At 40.3% G+C, this 18,910-nt stretch overlaps 1 protein-coding gene across 4 annotated transcripts in view; it reads right to left on the reverse strand.

Moving 5' to 3' along the window:
• Positions 1-1,510: 1,510 nt before the first annotated feature.
• Positions 1,511-18,910, reverse strand: part of rffl (ring finger and FYVE-like domain containing E3 ubiquitin protein ligase) — an 86,374-nt gene continuing 68,974 nt past the window's right edge. For all 4 annotated transcript variants that reach the window (XM_080183439.1, XM_080183438.1, XM_080183437.1 and 1 more), the window contains 2 exons: positions 10,614-10,827; positions 1,511-9,628 (listed from right to left, as the gene is read on the reverse strand). In XM_080183439.1, coding sequence (XP_080039565.1) covers positions 9,447-9,628; positions 10,614-10,827 — 396 coding nt within the window. In that variant the 3' untranslated portion in view covers positions 1,511-9,446. The remainder of the gene's footprint in view (positions 9,629-10,613; positions 10,828-18,910) is intronic.

Below are 18,910 nucleotides of genomic sequence, written 5' to 3' on the forward strand. Positions count from 1 at the left end.
CTATAAATACAGCTTCATGTGTTATACAAGAAATAATTTACAGATTATACACGTTCTGACTGAAAAACTTAAAACCTTTTCCCAGATATCTTTCCATTGTGTGTCAAACCAAAGAACAGAAGTCGACTAGATTTACTTAAACAAAATCTTTTTATTCAATACTCAAAAAAATTATTAGTTACAACACTTACTTTAACTCATTTAACTTCAACCCCTTTAAACTCCAACTTTAAGCTTTCGACTGAAAACAAGTAGTACCCACTTGAGTGAACTGGCAAGGCTTCCTCTCCAATGTGAATCTTTCTTGTAGCTTTTCCTTTGTCTTTCTCTGACGATGTCTTCAGGACACACGTTGGGATGGTGATTCTCAGGTTTCCACTGAAGACAAAGACTCAAGCGTATTTTTTTTAAATCATAAAACTTTCCAGAAAGCTCTCTGGCAATGGTATCACTGGAAACTGATCACAATGTTCAATTATAGCCAATGAAGTTACCTGTCAACAACGCCCAAGCGTTTATACCAAACTACACATAGGTCATGTCGCCTCACCAGATAAGGAGTAAGGCAGAACACTTTGGCGTCAGGAAATCAAGCACTTGTTCAAACAACTATCCTTATTTGGTCAATATAGGTGGTGTCAGATCACATCTCAGGACAGATCATGATTTGCAGCAGCCTCCTCTGACGTGCATTTGTGTTTAATTGAGCTTGACCAAAATTCCCAGCATGCTTGATTCTCACGGTCACTGTTGCCCTTATTTGTTGCTGTTGGCCGACAGAAACTGATTAGGTACCAGCCAGGCTGTAACTAAGAATGGAATGAGGATTTTTGTGTACCTGTATGATCATCATTGTCTTCTTCTGATGTTCTTTATTGCTTATGTAGAATTTGTTAATTAAAATCAATAAACTAAAATTTCATCTACCAATAGATGAGAACGTGTGAACGTAGACATGTACACCACACCCTCCCCAGGTGAAATTGGCTAGTTATTCACTCTTCAGAGTACAGCCGCTCTTCAATTGTACATTCCAATACCTACTGTGGGAAGGGCAGGGGTGAAGGTCACTAAAAATGCAACCCTCCTTGCAACCATCCGCTATTCAAGAGCAAGTCTCAGCTTTCAGCTGCCCAGTATAAAATTATTTTCTTTAAAAGAAAGAATACTGAATTTCACCCTGAATAAATTCGGCCTAACACCAGTTTGTCCTATTTACTTTGTCTTCAGCTCAAAACTTTAGCTCTATTCTCTCTCCACAGACCTGCTGAGATTTTACAGCATTTTCTATTTTTGTACCAGTTTGTACTCAGCGATTTAACAGAACATTATTATTTAAAGTCTCTCACCTTACTAGGGGTTGAGGGAAGCAGCGTTGCAAGAAAACAATCTATTGCCCTGCATAAATTGGAAGATTTCTAAAACTTCAAGACTCCCAAGTGTTAGCTGAAATAATGCGTATTATGGTGTAGCATCAATCTACAGAACTGTTTTCAAAAATACAATAATCAAAATTCCAAATATACTTTTATTGTTCAGAAAAAATTGAAAATTTAAAATCATATACAAGAAAATGTATATAGGCTTCAAAATTAGCCAATGAGTGGATTCCACAAATCATCCATATAATCAATATAAAATTTCTAGTTAGTTAGAATAGACAATATTTTCCAGTATAGATAAATGATTACCAAACTTCATCAGACCAAAAGCATAAAGCGTAAATCATTAGACCCTCATTTATAGTGCTGTCATTTAGTCTACTCAGTGCTCTGTACAACCATTTACTTCATTCCCAAAGCAGTAAAAAGGAAACAATAAACGCAAAACAAAAATTAGTTTTTCATCAGTCACTCTTATGATAGATGAAGCACTTTATGCATTATTTCTAATTCTGCTCCTGACACAGTAAGTTGCCTTATGAAAAAGATTCATTCAATGCTGTTATATTAAAGACTCGGGCTGGAACTCTACCACCTTGCCCGCCACAGAATCCGACAACAGAAATCTGTTGTCCTCGAGCAGGAATTTCTGGACTTGCCCGAGTGAGGCCGTAAAATCCCACCCCCATCGGTTAAAACCTATCACTACTTTAAACACTTCGAAATTATACATTCAACTAGAGAAATGCATTTCCCGAGTAAATATTCTTTGATCACCAGTCTTCACAGAACAAACTCCACTTTCTACTTGACATTTTCAAAATCACACCAATCAAATTTTTGTAATAAAACTTGGTGTTCTATTACAAAATGAAGTGGGGAAGAAAACACCTTTTATTTGCAGAGTTTATTTCAAATAATCTGTCCAGAAAACTGAGTTGTATTTTCATGAGTTTTTTTGCCCTCTATTTCCCCAAATTGACTTTTAAACTTGAGTTACTGCTAAATCCTGTTAACCAATATGCTTATTGTTGAAAAATTTCAAAAGATTCCAAAGGGATTACTGGAGTACAATTACTCATTCTTTGCATCTATTTAATTGAAGATACTTTGGTAGGAAAAGGGAATTGAAATATGGCACGTTTAAAAAAAGATCTTACAGTCTGGAAGGCAAAAGAATTATTGGTACTTCAGGTAATTAGTAAAGCTTTTACAAAGAATTTGTTTTAGATTGTCATTTTCAATAAATTCTAATGATCAAGTTCACACTCAATTCCTTTTTGATACAGAACATACTCATAGGTAAAACACAACAAGGAAAGAAAGCCACGGATGGTGTTGTTTCAATCTTCTCTTCGTATTTTCGCTGAACAAGTTACAATAACAGTGATGTGACAAGCAAAGTTAATTATCAAAAATAATCCGTCGGTTTTAACTCCATAATGGGCAGGTTTCTCCATGGACTGGCAGAGCAAAATATTAACGTCTCCATTCCATTTCTGCTTCAAATGCTGCTGTCTTCCAGATAGTATGTTGCTTTTTGATTTTCTCAAACGCAAGGCATTTGAAGCATTAGTAAATGGAGCCACTTTCACTGTCAATTTCAGGTGAACAAATGAACATTACTAAATTGGTTTTCAACCAGATTTGGTTTGACGGCTGATTCAAACTCTTCACGTAACACAAAGCCATTCCCGGCCCTTCCATAACTTTCCTCTGATATAACAGGTTACTCAATTCAGGCCCCTTTCATATTTATTTGCCAATGCCTAGTACATAGTATATGTCCCACATATACAATTCATGGACCTGTGCTTAATAGCAGTGAATCATGTTGTTAAACAAATGTACAACAGGTACAGGTTGTTCATGTCTGCTGCTCAGTCGTTTATAGGAACCATTACTCTTTTGCTGAAATCTTCCTTCATCCATTGGTAGATTTTCAGTTTATGTAATGATTGTCAAAGGTGAAAGCATGTTTCTCTTGCAATAGATTTTGTTCTCACACTGGTTCGTATACACACCATGGGAACCCCTATCCTTAGGCTACTCAACACAAGCTCCAATACTTAATGATGGGTAGTACAACTTGATCAAAATATTTCCTCATTTTATACATGAAAATAATACTCTAAATTTTATTTTGGAATTTTAGAAACAGCATAATTTTTTAAAAAAAACCAGTACAGAACTGATGAAAAATGACTGTCCTGAAATGGTAACTCAGAGAAAAGTACCGTAGCAACAAATACAAAAATCGACCGTATAAGCTTTAACAAGATTGTAAAAAAGAAGAAAGTGCAAGTAAACATAGGTCACTTGAGGCAGAGATTGAAGAAAGGTTATTGACCTGAAACGTTAACTCTCTTTCTCTCTTCACTGACGCTGCCTGACCTGCTGAATATTTCCAGGATTTTGATTCTCATCCCCACCCTCCCGCAGCTCCCTTGCTGCTCAGCTGGATGTGTGATGCCACTAACAGAGTAAACCAGAGCATCTTTTAGGAAAAGCTGTGGGGAATGGAGGAGTTGTTGCCAATTTCAGTGTAATCGGACCTTTGCTGTCAGCTGTGGAACCTGTTATCTCAAGATTTCCAGGTTGGTTTCCAAATGAAGTTGCTGCTGTTAGTTAGGAGTCTCTCAGTGAACACCGAGTTGGTAGGAACTCAAAAGTGAAAAGAAAATTGGCTCTTCTTTAAATGGGAAGAAGTTATGGAATTACACTCTGGAGACTTCCTCCTCTTGAAGGATGTGGATCAATTCTCTATAAAGCCAAAAATTATGGTTTTCTTTTTCTATCCTGTGCACAAAAAAAATCCTTTCAGCTTCTCCACCTTTACTGAAAACTTGAAAGCAATATCTAAGGCACTTCAGGCAACATTGAGCTCCTCACTGCTTTTACTTTTGGACTATAGAAGTTGTCAGTTTTGTTTAGAGAGTAATAAGCCAATTCTCCCAAACAGCCTGTCAATTTGATATGAGGTCTGTAAACCAACATCAGATTCTATATCTCTTAAAATACCGGTGGCACGGTAGCACAGTGGTTAGCACTGCTGCTTCACAGTTCCAGGGACCTGGGTTCGATTCCAGGCTTGGGTCACTGTCTGTGCGGAGTTAGCACATTCTCCTCGTGGCTGCATGGGTTTCCTCCGGGTACTCCGGCATCCTCCCACAGTCCAAAGATGTGCCGGGTAGGTTAATTGGGCATGTTAAAATTGCCCCTTAGCGTCCTGAGATGCATAGGTTAGAGGGATTAGTGGGTAAATGTGTAGGGATACAGGGGTAGGGCCTGGGTGGGATTCTGGTCGATGCAAACTCGTTGGGCCAGATGGCCTCTTTCTGCACAGTAGTGTTTCTATGATTCTATATGCAAATCACATCATTAAGAAAAACGAAACTGAAACGTAGCATAGAGTTAGAAAGAGAATAGGTAAGTTCATCATGTTACATTAATTCTTTGATTTGCAAAATGAATTTTAAAGAAATTGAATAGGAAAGCAATACAGGAAGGCTAAAGATAAGCTGAATATCCACAGAAGAAAAAACAAAAAAAGGACACCCATTTTGGTATACAATTTTCCAATGAGAGATTGGTATAATTGAAAATACATATATGTGGAGAAAACAAGAATGAACTGGAATTTTCAGTGCTGTCTTTACCATGGTGCTTTCTGCTGAGGCCATTTTGTATTATTATAGCAAAAATATTTTATTAGCAGTTTAATTTTGTTTTAAAAAGGGGAGATAATCCAAACTTAAAAATGTCAGCAGCTATCAAATAATACACAATCAGATAAAATCTGTAAACACTACAATTCACTCTAGTTATATAAGCTTCAGCAACTTATAAATACATTTATCTGTAGGAGTTAATTTTTCCAGATTACAGTATTTGCATAAATGACATTTACCAAGTTTCACTGCAAGATACCCAAGTCAATTGGAGGTAAATTTCCTGTGACCTCTGCCACCATAATTTGGCAGAAGGATACCCAGTTTATACTTGTAAATTCCCATTTATAGCTGAAGAAATCCAACTCCCTTCCCTACCATTTTATATTTAAGTCTGCACAAGGTACCCATCACCAGCACTTTAATCCAACCTCTCAGCAGTCCCATTTAGGCTTCACCACATGGAAGGAGAGGTAAAGTGTTGTGTGTGTGTGTGTGTGTGTGTGTGTGTGTGTGTGTGCGCGCGCGCGCGCACGCACGCACGCAAGTATTAAAGACAATCTGTGGAGATTGGTTGTCAACAGGAAACAATACTGCCCTTTAGATTAGGCCTACCACATTTTCACACACTTAAGTAGTATTCATCTGATATGCCAGGGTGGGAAGAGAAAAAGATTCTAAAATATAAAGAGGGAAACCTACAGGTAGTGCAGTCCTCCTGATGTCACGCAAGCTTAAGATAGCATTTATTAGTTAATGATTATTTGATATATTTCTTTCCACAAACTAAGCCATTGCTGCCATAACAGGTGCAACACAAATGTCTTTTTTTTAAAGAGAGATATAGTTTCCAACATTTTAGCAATGATAAAAGATATTTTGTTACCCATTTAGAAAGCCCTTTGTAGAATACTCATATTGGAAACCTATGGTATTTGCTTACTGTTTTTGGGTTATGTGGACGAGATGGTTGGTGCTTTACTGGGATTTTGAAGTTTACAACATGAAAGGACTATGGTCAGATTGAGGTGGATTCACAAATCATATCTTGTGACATTCTGGTCTAAGGACAACAAGGCTGTTTAAAAGTCTGCAATGTAAACTCAACAACTAAAGCTTCAGTTGATCTATATCCCACACAAGTTATTGCTTTCAAGATACAGGTAGCACCATTTCAAATACAGGCACAGTCTGTTTACATAGTTGAAACAAAGTTTGTGCTACAGAATAGACTTAAATGGACAGGACACAGTTTGTGAAAAATGTGGCAGGAAACAGCTTTCAATCCTGAGAAAAAGTGGGAAACTGTAAACACATCTCTGCTGATGGACAACAGCTGCAATTATTAGAACAGTCACAGGTCCAGACTAAGTAACAGATACAAAGGCTGAACAGATTGATTAGAATTCAAATATCAGTACACTAAAACATTTGCATGTTGAAAACTTAATTGGCAAAAGAAAAATCACTACACAGATAAGATTATTTCAAGGCACAACAGGTTTTAAAATTCATCCGTAAAATCCATTTCAAATAGTGCATTTGGTGTCATAAATTTTCTTTGGTTGTGGGTGGGGGAGGGGGAGGGAGGAGAAGGAAAGATAAAAAAGTTTTCTAGGGAAATTGTTGATATGAATTTAAGATCAGACAATGATGGTGTAGTACTATCAAAAATGGAATCCAGTACCTACAAAGTGACAGAATGGATAACTTCAAGGTTCCTATATTCAAGAAAGGGAATAGTGATAGCCCAGGAAATTACCGACCGGCGAGTCTAACCTCAGCGGTTAGTAAGTTGATGGACAAGATCCTGAGGGACAGGATTTATGAACATTTAGAGAAGTTTAGTATGCTCAAAAGTAGTCAGCACGGCTTTGTCAAAGGCAGATTGTGCCTTACGAGTCTGGTTGAGTTCTTTGAAAATGTGACTAAACATATTGACGAAGGAAGGGTGGTAGATGTGGTTTATATGGACTTCAGCAAGGTATTCGATAAGGTCCCCCATGCAAGACTTCTTGAGAAAGCGAGAGGGCATAGGATCCAAGGGGCTGTTGCCTTGTGGATCCAGAACTGGCTTGCCCGCAGAAGGCAGACAGTGATTGTAGATGGGTCGGTCACCAGTGGAGTGCTCCAGGGATCTGTTCTGGGACCCTTGCTGTTTGTAATTTTCATAAATGACCTGGATGAGGAAGCGGAGGGATGGGTTGGTAAGTTTGCTGACGACACGAAGGTTGGTGGTGTTGTGGATAGTTTGGAGGGAAGTCAGAAGTTGCAGTGTGACTTAGATAGGATGCAAGATTGGGCGGAGAAGTGGCAGATGGACTTCAATCCAGATAAATGTGTCGTGGTCCATTTTGGCAGGTCAAATGGGACGAAGGAGTATAATATCAAGGGTAAGACTCTTAGCAGTGTAGAGGATCAGAAGGACCTTGGGGCCCGGGTCCATAGGACTCTTAAATCGGCCTCACAGGTAGAGGATGTGGTTAAGAAGGCGTACGGTGTGCTGGCCTTCATCAATCGAGGGATTGAGTTTAGGAGTTGGGAGGTAATGCTGCAGCTTTATAAGACCCTAGTCAGACCCCACTTGGAGTACTGTGCTCAGTTCTGATCGTCTCATTACAGGAGGGATGTGGAAGCTATTGAAAGGGTGCAGAGAAGATTTACAAGGATGTTGCTTGGATTGGGTGGCATGCCTTATAAGGATAGATTGAGGGAGCTCGGTCTTTTCTCCTTGGAGAGACAATGAATGAGAGGTGACCTGATAGAGGTGTACAAGATGTTGAGAGGTATTGATCGGGTGGATTCTCAGAGGCTTTTTCCCAGGGCTGAAATGGTTGCTACGAGAGGACACAGGTTTAAGGTGATGGGAGTAGGTACAGAGGAGATGTCAGGAGTAAGTTTTTCACTCAGAGGGTGGTGAGTGAGTGGAATCGGCTGCCGTCGGTTGTGGTGGAGGCAAATTCGATAGGGTCTTTTAAGAGACTTCCGGATGAGTACACGGGACTTAATAGGATTGAGGGTTATAGGTAAGCCTAATAGGTAGCGATACGATCGGTGCAATTTGTGGGCCGAAGGGCCTGTTTGTGCTGTAGTTTTTCTATGTTCTAAGGACTCAATTTGGAAGGGCAGTGGAGAGAAACCACTCAAATTTTAAGTATTTTAACAGAATGTACAATGTTACATTGTTTGACCATTAACCTGTTTTAAACTCCTGTAAACATTTACATGCAATTATTGCACTGTCGACACCAATGCAAAAGTTAAAGATCAATAGACTGGATTTAAAATGAAAAACTTTTGCTTACTTTTTCAATTATACATATCTACTGATCTTTAAATACGTTCCTTCAATCTATGCAGTATAGGAAAACAGGATGATTCAGATAGCACTGAACTGTATAAATTACACAGAGCCATGTTTAATTTGAAGGCTTAGGCTCAGCAAGATGAAGATGGTGCATTTTATCAACCCAATTCGACCAACAAATAGAATCGTAAATGCTAGCCAAGGTCTGGTTTTGCCCTACAGTGTTCAAATACATTTGGAAAAGCTGTGTTTGTAAGTTGCGATAACATAGCTGGTATGCAGTTCAGTGATTTTAGGCTTAAGCCTGGCAGAGCCAAAGAACAAAGAACAAAAACAGGTTTTAACTGGAACTGAAAGATCACAATTCGTTCTACTCGCATTTTGAGTAACGGCATGATGATCATTGACCAGTATTTGCTCATTTCACTGCAGCTTCATTTCTGCTCTTTCAATTTCCCCACAAGTATTTCCACTGTACAATTTGTTGATCAACTCCCACCCCAACTAACTAGCACTAAAAACCAATTGCACTATTTCTAAAGTGTCTGCAGTCATTCTAATAAACTTTGAATGATCGAGTCAGAAATACAAAATCCTTCAAAAATATTAATTATCCCAAATAGAAACTAGCTTACATTTAATAATTTCCTTTTCTCTCCGGTGGTCCTCGTCTCCTCTGGCGTTCTGTCAACTCACCTTCAATTTTCAACATTGGTTACAAGCTAAAATAGTTCAGCCCTACATGTTGTTCCATAGAGTGTTGCAAGATCAGTGATTTCTAGCTTAATTTCTTCTTGCTTTGGACTTTCTTGTACTTCTCTTTCATTTATTTTAATCTTCCCTTCTACAGCAGGAGCTGCAATTTTATGGACACCCTTTTCAACATTTCCAAGATAAATGATACATGGTTCAAGTAAAACATTCTACACAATTAAATAGCGTTTTCATTGAGTGAACTAGAAATATCTTCACTGACTTACTAGAGGTATTGGTGGGCAGATCTGTTCAAATCAGCAGCCCAGGTCTGGGTTGTGAAAATGCACATCTCCAATTGATCTGATATGGTTTCACAGTAGTTACAATCACTCAAGACTTGAAGACATGTACAGCCCGTATGACAAACTGCCTGCAGATGGGGCACTCACTCATACGCTTCCCACACTTAGTACACGTGACCATATGGCCACACTCCAGCAGCACACAGTCGATTGGAGAGTCCATGCATATTTTACAAAGATTCTCGTCAACACCTGACAGTTCATTCCCACCTACACAAAATAAAGCTACAATTAATACAAAATGCTGCTACTATGATGCAGACAGCTATGCAACAGCAAACTAGTTAAGGCCAAAAATATAAATTTTAATTTATGCAGTCAAACTGAGAAAACTAGCGAAGAATGAAACACTTCCAATTTTTAGTACTAGGTTCTCACCTATAGTCTCAATATGAACAAATTAACTGCATGGGACAGGAATGGAGCTCTGCAAAGTCCAAACATGAAAGCAGAGCGCTGCTTTGTTTCCGATCTCAGCTGTTGTATATTAGTTTGTTGACTGATCACACTCTCACTCCACAGGTGTAATGTAATTCCAGTCAAAATATACAGTTAGGTTTTGGACCTTTCCAGTACATCAAAGAGAGCTGAGAGAGACCATTCAATGCAGAAATTTCCCCAAGTTTGAGGTTCTGAGTTTGAAATCAGCCAACTTAATGGTTTGAAAGTTTTATTTCTCACCCTAAAACGAAGGTGGTTTTTGTGCAACTTTAACCTGCACAGAACAAAGATACCCATAACTCAGCTCTGGTTGGCGTTAAGTACGCAGTCCAACATGCTTGGTTCTAATGGAAAACGTATATTGGGACAATGGTCGTACTTTTCTTCAGTTTGTGTTAGAGCACACATCAGTCAGAAACAAGGATACTTCTGGTTTCTATCAAATTCCAAAGTACCTTAAGACAATTTGGGTGCAAAACCTAGAAATGAATTAACATTCCAGCACTAAGATTTCTTACTATGCTATGTGGTCTGTTTATGTGCCACAAATACTATGGAATGCTACGTACTAATCCATTGAAAGAACATTCACAAAGATCTTTTAAAGCTATAAAGTGAAAACAATGCAAATTTTTACCACCTTGTGTTCTGAATTCAGAAACTATCAAGGAAAAAAATTAAGAGAAAAAGTATATACCACACAATGGGATTAAATATCTAGGTTATGTGGTTTGATAGATGGAACCTCTCTTACCCTGATTCTGAAGGTCCTTTTGTTCATTGTATAGCCTCGTCACTCTCTCCATTAGCTCCCACTTTTCACAACACCCCTTGTAATTTACAAAATTTCGTGCTAATATTTCTTTTAGCTGACGCACTGTGAGAGCTTCAATATCTTCGACGCACGTCAAATCTGACAGGGAGGCTCGGTGTCGGCCCGGGGCAACGATCTCCTCTGAATCGATGGACTAGGGCAAACAAGACCAAAATGAACAGTATTAGCAAAGATGAACTTCGAGTTTGGATTAATACTAGGAACTATGATGTTGTTGCAATTACAGAGACTTGGTTAAGGGAAGGACAGAATTGGCAGCTTAACGTCCCAGGATACAGACGTTTCAGGCGGGATAGAGGGGGACGTAAAGGGCCGGGGGAGTGGCACTACTGGTTACGGAAAATATCACAGCTGTAGCATGGGAGGATGCCACAGAGGGCTCACACAGTGAGGCAATATGGGTAGAGCTCAGAAAAAGGAAGGATGTAGTCACAATGTTGGGGGTTTACTATGGGCCACTCAACTGCCAGCAGAAGATAGAGGGACAGATACGTAGGCAGATTTTCGCAAGCTATAGAAGTAACAGGGTTATTTTGGTGGGAGGTTTTAACTTCCCCGAAATTAACTAGGGCTCACTTAATGCTAGGGGCGTGGACGGGACAGAGTTTATAAGGAGCATCCAGGAGGGCTTCTTGAAACAGTATGTAGATAGTCCAACTAGGGAAGAGACCATACCGGACCTGTTATTGGGGAATGAGCCCAGCCAGGTGATCGATGTTTCAGTAGGGGAGCAGTTCAGGAACAGTGACCACAATTCGGTAAGCTTTAAGGTATTGATGGATAAAGATAAGTATAGTCCTCAAGTTAAGGTGCTAAATTGGAAAAAGGCTAATTACAACAATATTAGGCAGGAGCTAAAGAATGCAGATTGGGAGCAGACGTCGAGGGAAAATCAACATCTGGCATATGGGAGGCTTTCACGTGTAAGTTGATAGGGATTCAGGACTGGCACCTTCCTGTAAAGATGAAGGATAAGTATGGCAAGTTTTGGGAACCTTGGATAATGAGAGATATTGTCAGCCTATTTGAAGAGAAAAAGGAAGCATTTGTCAAAGCTAGGAAGCTGGGAGCACACGAAGCAAGTGTGGATTACAAGGAAAGTAGAAAGAAACTTAAATAAGTAAGAAGGGCTAAAAGGGATCATGAAAAAGTCTTGGCCAGCAGAATTAAGGAAAATCCCATGATTTTTTATACATATACAAAGAGCAAGAGGGTAGCCAGGGAGAGACTTAGCCCATTCAAGGACAAGGGAAGGAATCTATGCGTGGAGACAAAGGAAATGGGCAAGGTATTAAAAAGGTTCAACAAAGAGAAGTTTATGAAGAATCAGGGAAAGGGTGTGCAGATAGTTTGAGTCATGTTGACATCAAAAAGGAGGTAGTATTGGGGTTCTTGAGAAACATGAAGGTAGACAAGTCCCCCAGATCTGATGGGATATGCCCCAGAATATTGAGAGAGGCAAGGGAGGAAATTGCACAGGCCTTGGGAGAAATCTTTGTATCCTCACTGGCTACAGGGGAGGTCCCAGAGGATTGGAGAATAGCCAGTATTGTTCCTTTGTTTAAAAAGGGTAGCAAGAATAATTACAGGCCACTGAGCCTTACATCAGTGGTAGGGAAATTATTGGAGAGGATTCTTCGAGACAGGATTTATTCCCAATTGGAAATTTGTGAAGAGGTCACGTCTCACCAACTTGATCAAGTTTTTCGAGGAAGTGACAGAGATGATTGGTGAGGGTAGGGCAGTGGATGTTGTCTACATGGACTTCTGTAAGCCTTTGACAAGTTCCCTCATGGGAGACTGGTGTAGAAGGTGCAGTTGCACGGGACCAGAGGTGAGCTGGCAAGGTGGATACAAAACTGGCTCGGTCAAAGACGGAGGGTAGCAGTGAAAAGGTGCATTTCTGAATGGAGGGCTGTGACGAGTGGCATTCCTTTGGGATCAGTGCTGGGACCTTTGCTGTTTGTAATATATACAAATGATTTGGAGGAAAATATAACTGGATTGATTAGTAAGTTTGCTGATGACACAAAGGTTGGTGGATTTGCAGATAGCAACGAGGACCATCAGAGGATATAGCAGGATATAGATTAGTTGGAGACTTGGGCGGATAGGTGGTAGATGGAGTTTAATCCAGACAAATGTGAGATAATGCATTTTGGAAGGTCTAATACAAATAGGAAACATACAGTAAATGACAGAATGCTTGAGTACTGATAGGCAAAGGGATCTGGGTGTATAGGTACACAGGTCACTGAAAGTGGCCATGCAGCTAGAGAACATAGTCAAGAAGGCATACGGCATGCTTGCCTTCATCGGCCGAGGCGCTGAGTTTAAAAATTGCAAGTCGTATCGCAGCTTTATAGAACCTTAGTTAGGCCACACTTGGAATATAGTGTTCAATTCTGCCACACTACCAGAAGGATGTGGAGGCTTTGGAGAGGGTACAGAAAAGATTTACCAGGATGCTACCTGGTATGGAGGGCATCAGCTATGAGGAGAGGTTGGAGAAACTTGGTTTGTTTTCACTGGAACGACAGAAGTTTACAAGACTATGAGAGGTATGGACAGACTGGATAGTCAGAAGCTTTTTCCCAGGGTGGAAGAGTCAATTAGTAGGGGACACAGATTTAAGGTGCAAGGGGCAAGGTTTAAAGGAGATGTCTAAGGCAGATTTTTAACTCGTTGCCAGGGGAGGTAGTGGAAGCAGATAGGATAGTGACTTTTAAGGGGCATCTTGACAAATACATAGATAGGACGGGAATAGAGCGGTATGGTCCCCAGAAGAGTAGGGGTGTTTAGTTTAGTCAGGTAGCATGGTTGGTACAGACTTTCAACAGACCAGGAGACCTGTTCCTGCACTGTAATTTTCTTTGTTCTTTGACAATTATCACTAGTCGAGAAAGAATTGGGTTCCATTTAAACTGGGACCACAAACTAGGTAAATTGAATAGGGTGATCAAGGAGGCTTTAAAATACGATGAGGGAGGGCAAGTTTAGATGAAGCTAAATTTGGAAGTTTGAAAAAAATCAAGGCCATGGAACATGTAATAGTAGGGTCTGGTTCATACACACAGGATTAATGTGGGAGTATGATACCGTGCGGGCGGCACGGTAGCACAGTGGTTAGCGCTGCTGCTTCACAGCTCCAGGCTCCTGGGTTCGATTCTCGGCTCGGGTCACTGTCTGTGTGGAGTTTGCACATTCTTCTCGTGTCTGTGTGGGTTTCCTCCGGGTGCTCTGGTTTCCTCCCACAGTCCAAAGATGTGCGGGATAGGTTGATTGGCCATGCTAAGAAACTGCCCCTTAGTGTCCAGGGTAGTGGAGGTTGGAGGGATTGGTGGGTATAATACGCAAGGATATGGGGTTAGGGCCTGGGTGGGATTGTGTTTGGTGCGGACTCGATGGGCCGAAGGGCCTCTTTCTGCACTGTAGGGTTCTATGATTCTGCTCTCAGAGCAATGTAAAAAGGCACATGACCCACAGCCGAAGTCAATTTAGAGATGGACAGAGATGCACGAAGAACTATGATGGAGTCAGCCTCTGTTACTGTACCCGCTACTGTAAAATGGTGAAGGTGGCTGTAGGTTTGAAAGATGCTGTTGAAGGAACTTTGGTGAGTTGCTGCAGTGGTAGATGGTACACACTGATACCACTGTGTATTGGTGTTGGAGGGAGTGAATGTTGATGGGGTGCCAATCAAGATAGATCAATTATAGCACAAATAGAGGTAAAAGGATTCAACTGTTACTGAGATGTTGCAAGAAGGCCAAGTGTGGCAATGAAATATTCCAGGGTATTTGGTTGCTAGAAAACATAGGCAAAACAGACATGGAAATTGGATAGCCCTAATAATAAAAGGACAAGATAGAGCTCGGAGTGAAGACTGAAAGGTCTTTTTTTTTGCGTGATAAGGAATCATGTATTAAAGCCCTTTTTATGGTGTGTAGCCATATGCAAATACTCCTAGACCACTCCAAATGGGTAGAATTATTAGGTTTCAAGTGGGCAGTCTTTGCTTCTTTTAAAAAACGAAAACAGAAACTGCTGGAGAAACTCAGCAGAAACCTTCTATTACTGTCAGGAGTGTAGTCCAATGCATTTGTATGAAATCACCATCAGCATTTTGGCATTCAATGCAGTTAATGCATATAATCCAGGATTAAGTCCACACTAACAACAGAACATGACCTTGCTGGATTATGTGCACGCAAAGTGAAGCAAAGGACTATGGCAGTTCTTCGCAAACTGTTTTCCAATGTGACCTCACTTTAACTCATCATCGCCTTCTCAACGGCAATAACAGATGGCCAGCAAAGGGTGGCCTTACCAGCCATGCCCAAATTCCATGTCAAAATAACACGCTAACCAAAACAAAACAACAAAAATGCAGCACAGTAACACTGAAGATGTTATTATTCAGGTTTATGTATTATACATCAACATATAAAATTCATCAAATAAAATAGATCACTGGGTTGAACTCCTGGAACTCCCTTCCTATAGTTTTGTGGGTGTAACCTACTACACCACACAGACTGAAGCACATCAAGAAGGCAGCTCACCGTCAACTTCTGAAGAAGGATAGGTAATAAATGCTGTACTAGCCAATGATAGCCACGTCGCAGAAAAAAAATGAAAACCTGAAAATATGATGATTTGAAAGTACTTTGTAAAAATGCTTTTATTTTGTGTAGCCATTTAGAATTCAGTCAAAGTACACCTGCGCATGCATGCACGCACGCACTCACTATAATCAGCTCTTCGTTCTCCACTGTACTTACATGCAGCCTTCCCAACCTGACTCATGCCCTCTCCACCATTGCCACCTCAACCCTTACCTCCCCCTCCGCCCACACACACTGACTCATCCCCTCCTCTTTCCTCACTCTTCCTCCTACCTCGATTTTGCCGCTTTGCTCAGATGTAGTAAAAAAGCAGGGATAATGAAAATGATGGATAAGACGGAAACATTTTATAAACTGGACTCAAAATCTAAATCTTTATAAAACAGCTATCATGGTCCAAACTCCAAGCTCCCCACAAAAACCCTAAGGGATAGCAGCTCAGGTCCTGGGACTTGGATGCCCAGGAAATGCAGCCTACTCCATCACTGGGAAATTGAGCAGCGCCCAAATCCTGGATCGGTTGAACCAGGATCACTGCAAATTGCAACTGGAGCCCAGGGCACGATATATTTGAGACTAACACCGGCTGAAAACTCCCTCCTTCCTGGATCCAGCGTCCAAGGAGCGACCCGCAATTAGGGTCGGGGCCAAGTCGCTCCATCAGTAATAGGACTTTGAATTCGGCAAGAAGATCCAGTAAGTCCCACAGCTGAGGCAGCACCACGAAGACAGCCCAGCACAGGACAATGCTCTGCAAGTTGCACATGGGGAGTAGCAGCTACTGGGGCATGGCCTCTACATTTCACAGTCTCAGAAAGTGAGTCAAATTGGTGGCAGATTAAACAGATGGGAGCGGAGTGGCTGCTTTCCTGGGCCAAGTGGAGGGTGGGAAAAGGACAGAATCACATTATCCAAAAGTCAGAATTTTGCCAAACGGCAGTGATTTCTCACCTCTAGATAAAGGCAGTAGATAAAGGAGCTCACCGTAGAAAATCAGAATGTCAAATCAGTTTAGGTGGAGCTACAAACTAACAGACAGAGGAAAACAAACAGTAACTTCTAATAATCAGAGTCTTGGATGGAGCATGTTTTAGGACATTAGAGTATATGCCAAGGGTAATGCAAAACACCTGGGGAGTTATAACCATCAAGCAAACTGGGAAAATCAAACAAACAAAAGTATTTTGGACAACAAATTCATGGAATGCATTTGAGACAATTTCATGGAACAATATGCCGAGGAACCAACATGCAATGAGGCAAGGGTAATTAACAACACCAAGACAAAACATCCTCTGGGGGAAAGCAATTTCTAATTTGCTCACCACTATGGTTAGGCTGACTGGTATATTTCTTCAGTTACTCCTTCCTCCCTTTTTAAACAACTGGAAAATAATGGTCTGAGCCTTCTCTATTTCTCTCATTTGCTTCTCCTGGTAATCCAGGAAATATTCCATCCAAGCTTGGTCACTTACTTACTTTCAACAATACTAAACTCCTCAATATTTCCTTCCTCACAATGTGTATTCCATCCTACATTTCATCTCCGTCAACTACAATTTCTGCTTCAGCCCACTCTTGTGAAAACAGACAAATTATTTATTAAGAACCTAGCGCACATCTTCTGCCTTCACACACAAGTTAGAATTTTAGTCTGTAACTGCCCCACTCTTCCCCAAGTTATCCTCTTTTTCTTCACGTATTCATAAAATGTCTTTGGGTTCTCCTAGACTTTAGTTGCTAATATTTTTCATACCCCCTCTTTGCTTTTGTAATTTCACTGCGTACTTTTTATATTTCTCCTGCAGTATTGAGCTCTTGACATCTAACATGTTTATTTCCCTGATCTTATTTTCTATGCTCTTTGACATCCAGGGTGGGTCTTGATTTGTGAATCCTACCCTTTTTCTCTATGAGACCATATTTGTTTTGAACCCTTTCCAGTCCTCATTGAACATTCCCTCTGCTCTGACACAGGTTCACCTTCAAATAACTGTTTCTAGTCCAACTTTGCTAAAATCATGTTGCAACATGCAATGGGATGGCACGGTAGCACAATGGTTAACACTGCTGCTTCACAGGGACCTGGGCTCGATTCCCGGCTTGGGTCACGGTCTGTGTGGAGTTTGTACGTTCTTCCTGTATCTGCCTGGATTTCCTCCAGGTGCTTCGGTTTACACCCACATTCTGGAAAGACACGCTGGTTAGGTGCATTGACCCGAACAGGTGCCGGACCATGGCAACTAAGGGAATTTCACAGTAACTTCACTGCAGTGTTAAAGTAAGTCTTACTTGTGGCTAAATAAACTTTACTTTAAAATTGGTCTTTCCTCAATTTAGACCTCTTGGTCTAGCTTAATCCTTTCCCATAATTATTCCAAATCTAATGGAATTAGGATCACTACCACTAAACTGCTCTCCTACTGACACCCTTTCCAGTGGTTCCCATTCCACTGGTGCCTATTTATTTCCTAAGGCCAAGTCCCTCTCATAGCGCTACATGCTAGCTAAAATGTTCTCCAGAATGTACTTTAAGAATCCCATGGCCACTGTAATCTTTGACGCTGAACTTACCCCAGTTAATATCTGGGTAGTTGAAATCTATTACTGTCCTTTTCAGCAGTTTGAGTACATTTTTGTTCTTTGAATCTCCCTCTGTTCGAAGATATATAGAATACTCTCAGCAGTACGAATTCTCCATTTTTATTCCTCAGTTTAATCCACATGGCTTCATTTAACAATCTCTCTGGTGTAACTACTCTCCTCATAGCTGTGATTGTTTCTTTAATCAACACTGTGAATGCCCTTTTTTTAAATCCTTCTCTGTCTCCTATCTGAAAATCCCATAATCAAGAATTTTGAACTTCAATTCACGTCCTTTAAAGCACTTTAAAATTGGGAATTTTTAAAAAAAATGATAGATAAGCAATGCCAAACATTGAAAATAAATAATTAATTATTCTCAACAAATACATTCCTCTCAGGAATAATAATTCACCAGAAGTTAAGCATAATATTAGATCAAAAGACTCTTACAGTATTTCCAAAAACAGATTTTAGGGCACTAGAAACCTGCAAAATGACCCACAAAATTGATTTAAAAAGTAGATAAAATGTGAGTAAGTGAGCAAAAAATTTAACAACAGATTAGCTGAACCTAAACAAGAATGTAAAAGGGAGGAAAGATTAATATGCACAAACATGAGTTACTTAAAGCAAAGGTATTAGGTTATCAGGGTGGGAAGATGTCTCCCAGTTTAGTAGGAAATTGGGGCACCCTGCACAATGGTGCCTGAGCACTGCAGCCGATGTACAAAGTATTCCTGGAATACTTGTGTCCCTCCTTCCGGCACAAAGTGTCAAAAGATTGCAGTGCCAAACACGTCCAAAATAACAGTGTGGAACACTCCTGTTTTCACATTTTTATGACACTTTGAATATTTTTGGGAGGATTCTGACCATTAACTCTGTTTCACTTCCCATAAACGTTGCTGAGTATTTCCAATATTTTCTCTTTTTACTACGCAAGAAATTATTATGGAGAGCAAGGAACTGCTGAAGTGTTTTAAAAATATTTTGTCTGTCTTC

This window comes from Carcharhinus amblyrhynchos, unplaced genomic scaffold (genome assembly GCF_965287045.1).
Source record: "Carcharhinus amblyrhynchos unplaced genomic scaffold, sCarAmb.v2.hapA chromosome_288, whole genome shotgun sequence".
Lineage (NCBI taxonomy): Eukaryota > Metazoa > Chordata > Chondrichthyes > Carcharhiniformes > Carcharhinidae > Carcharhinus > Carcharhinus amblyrhynchos.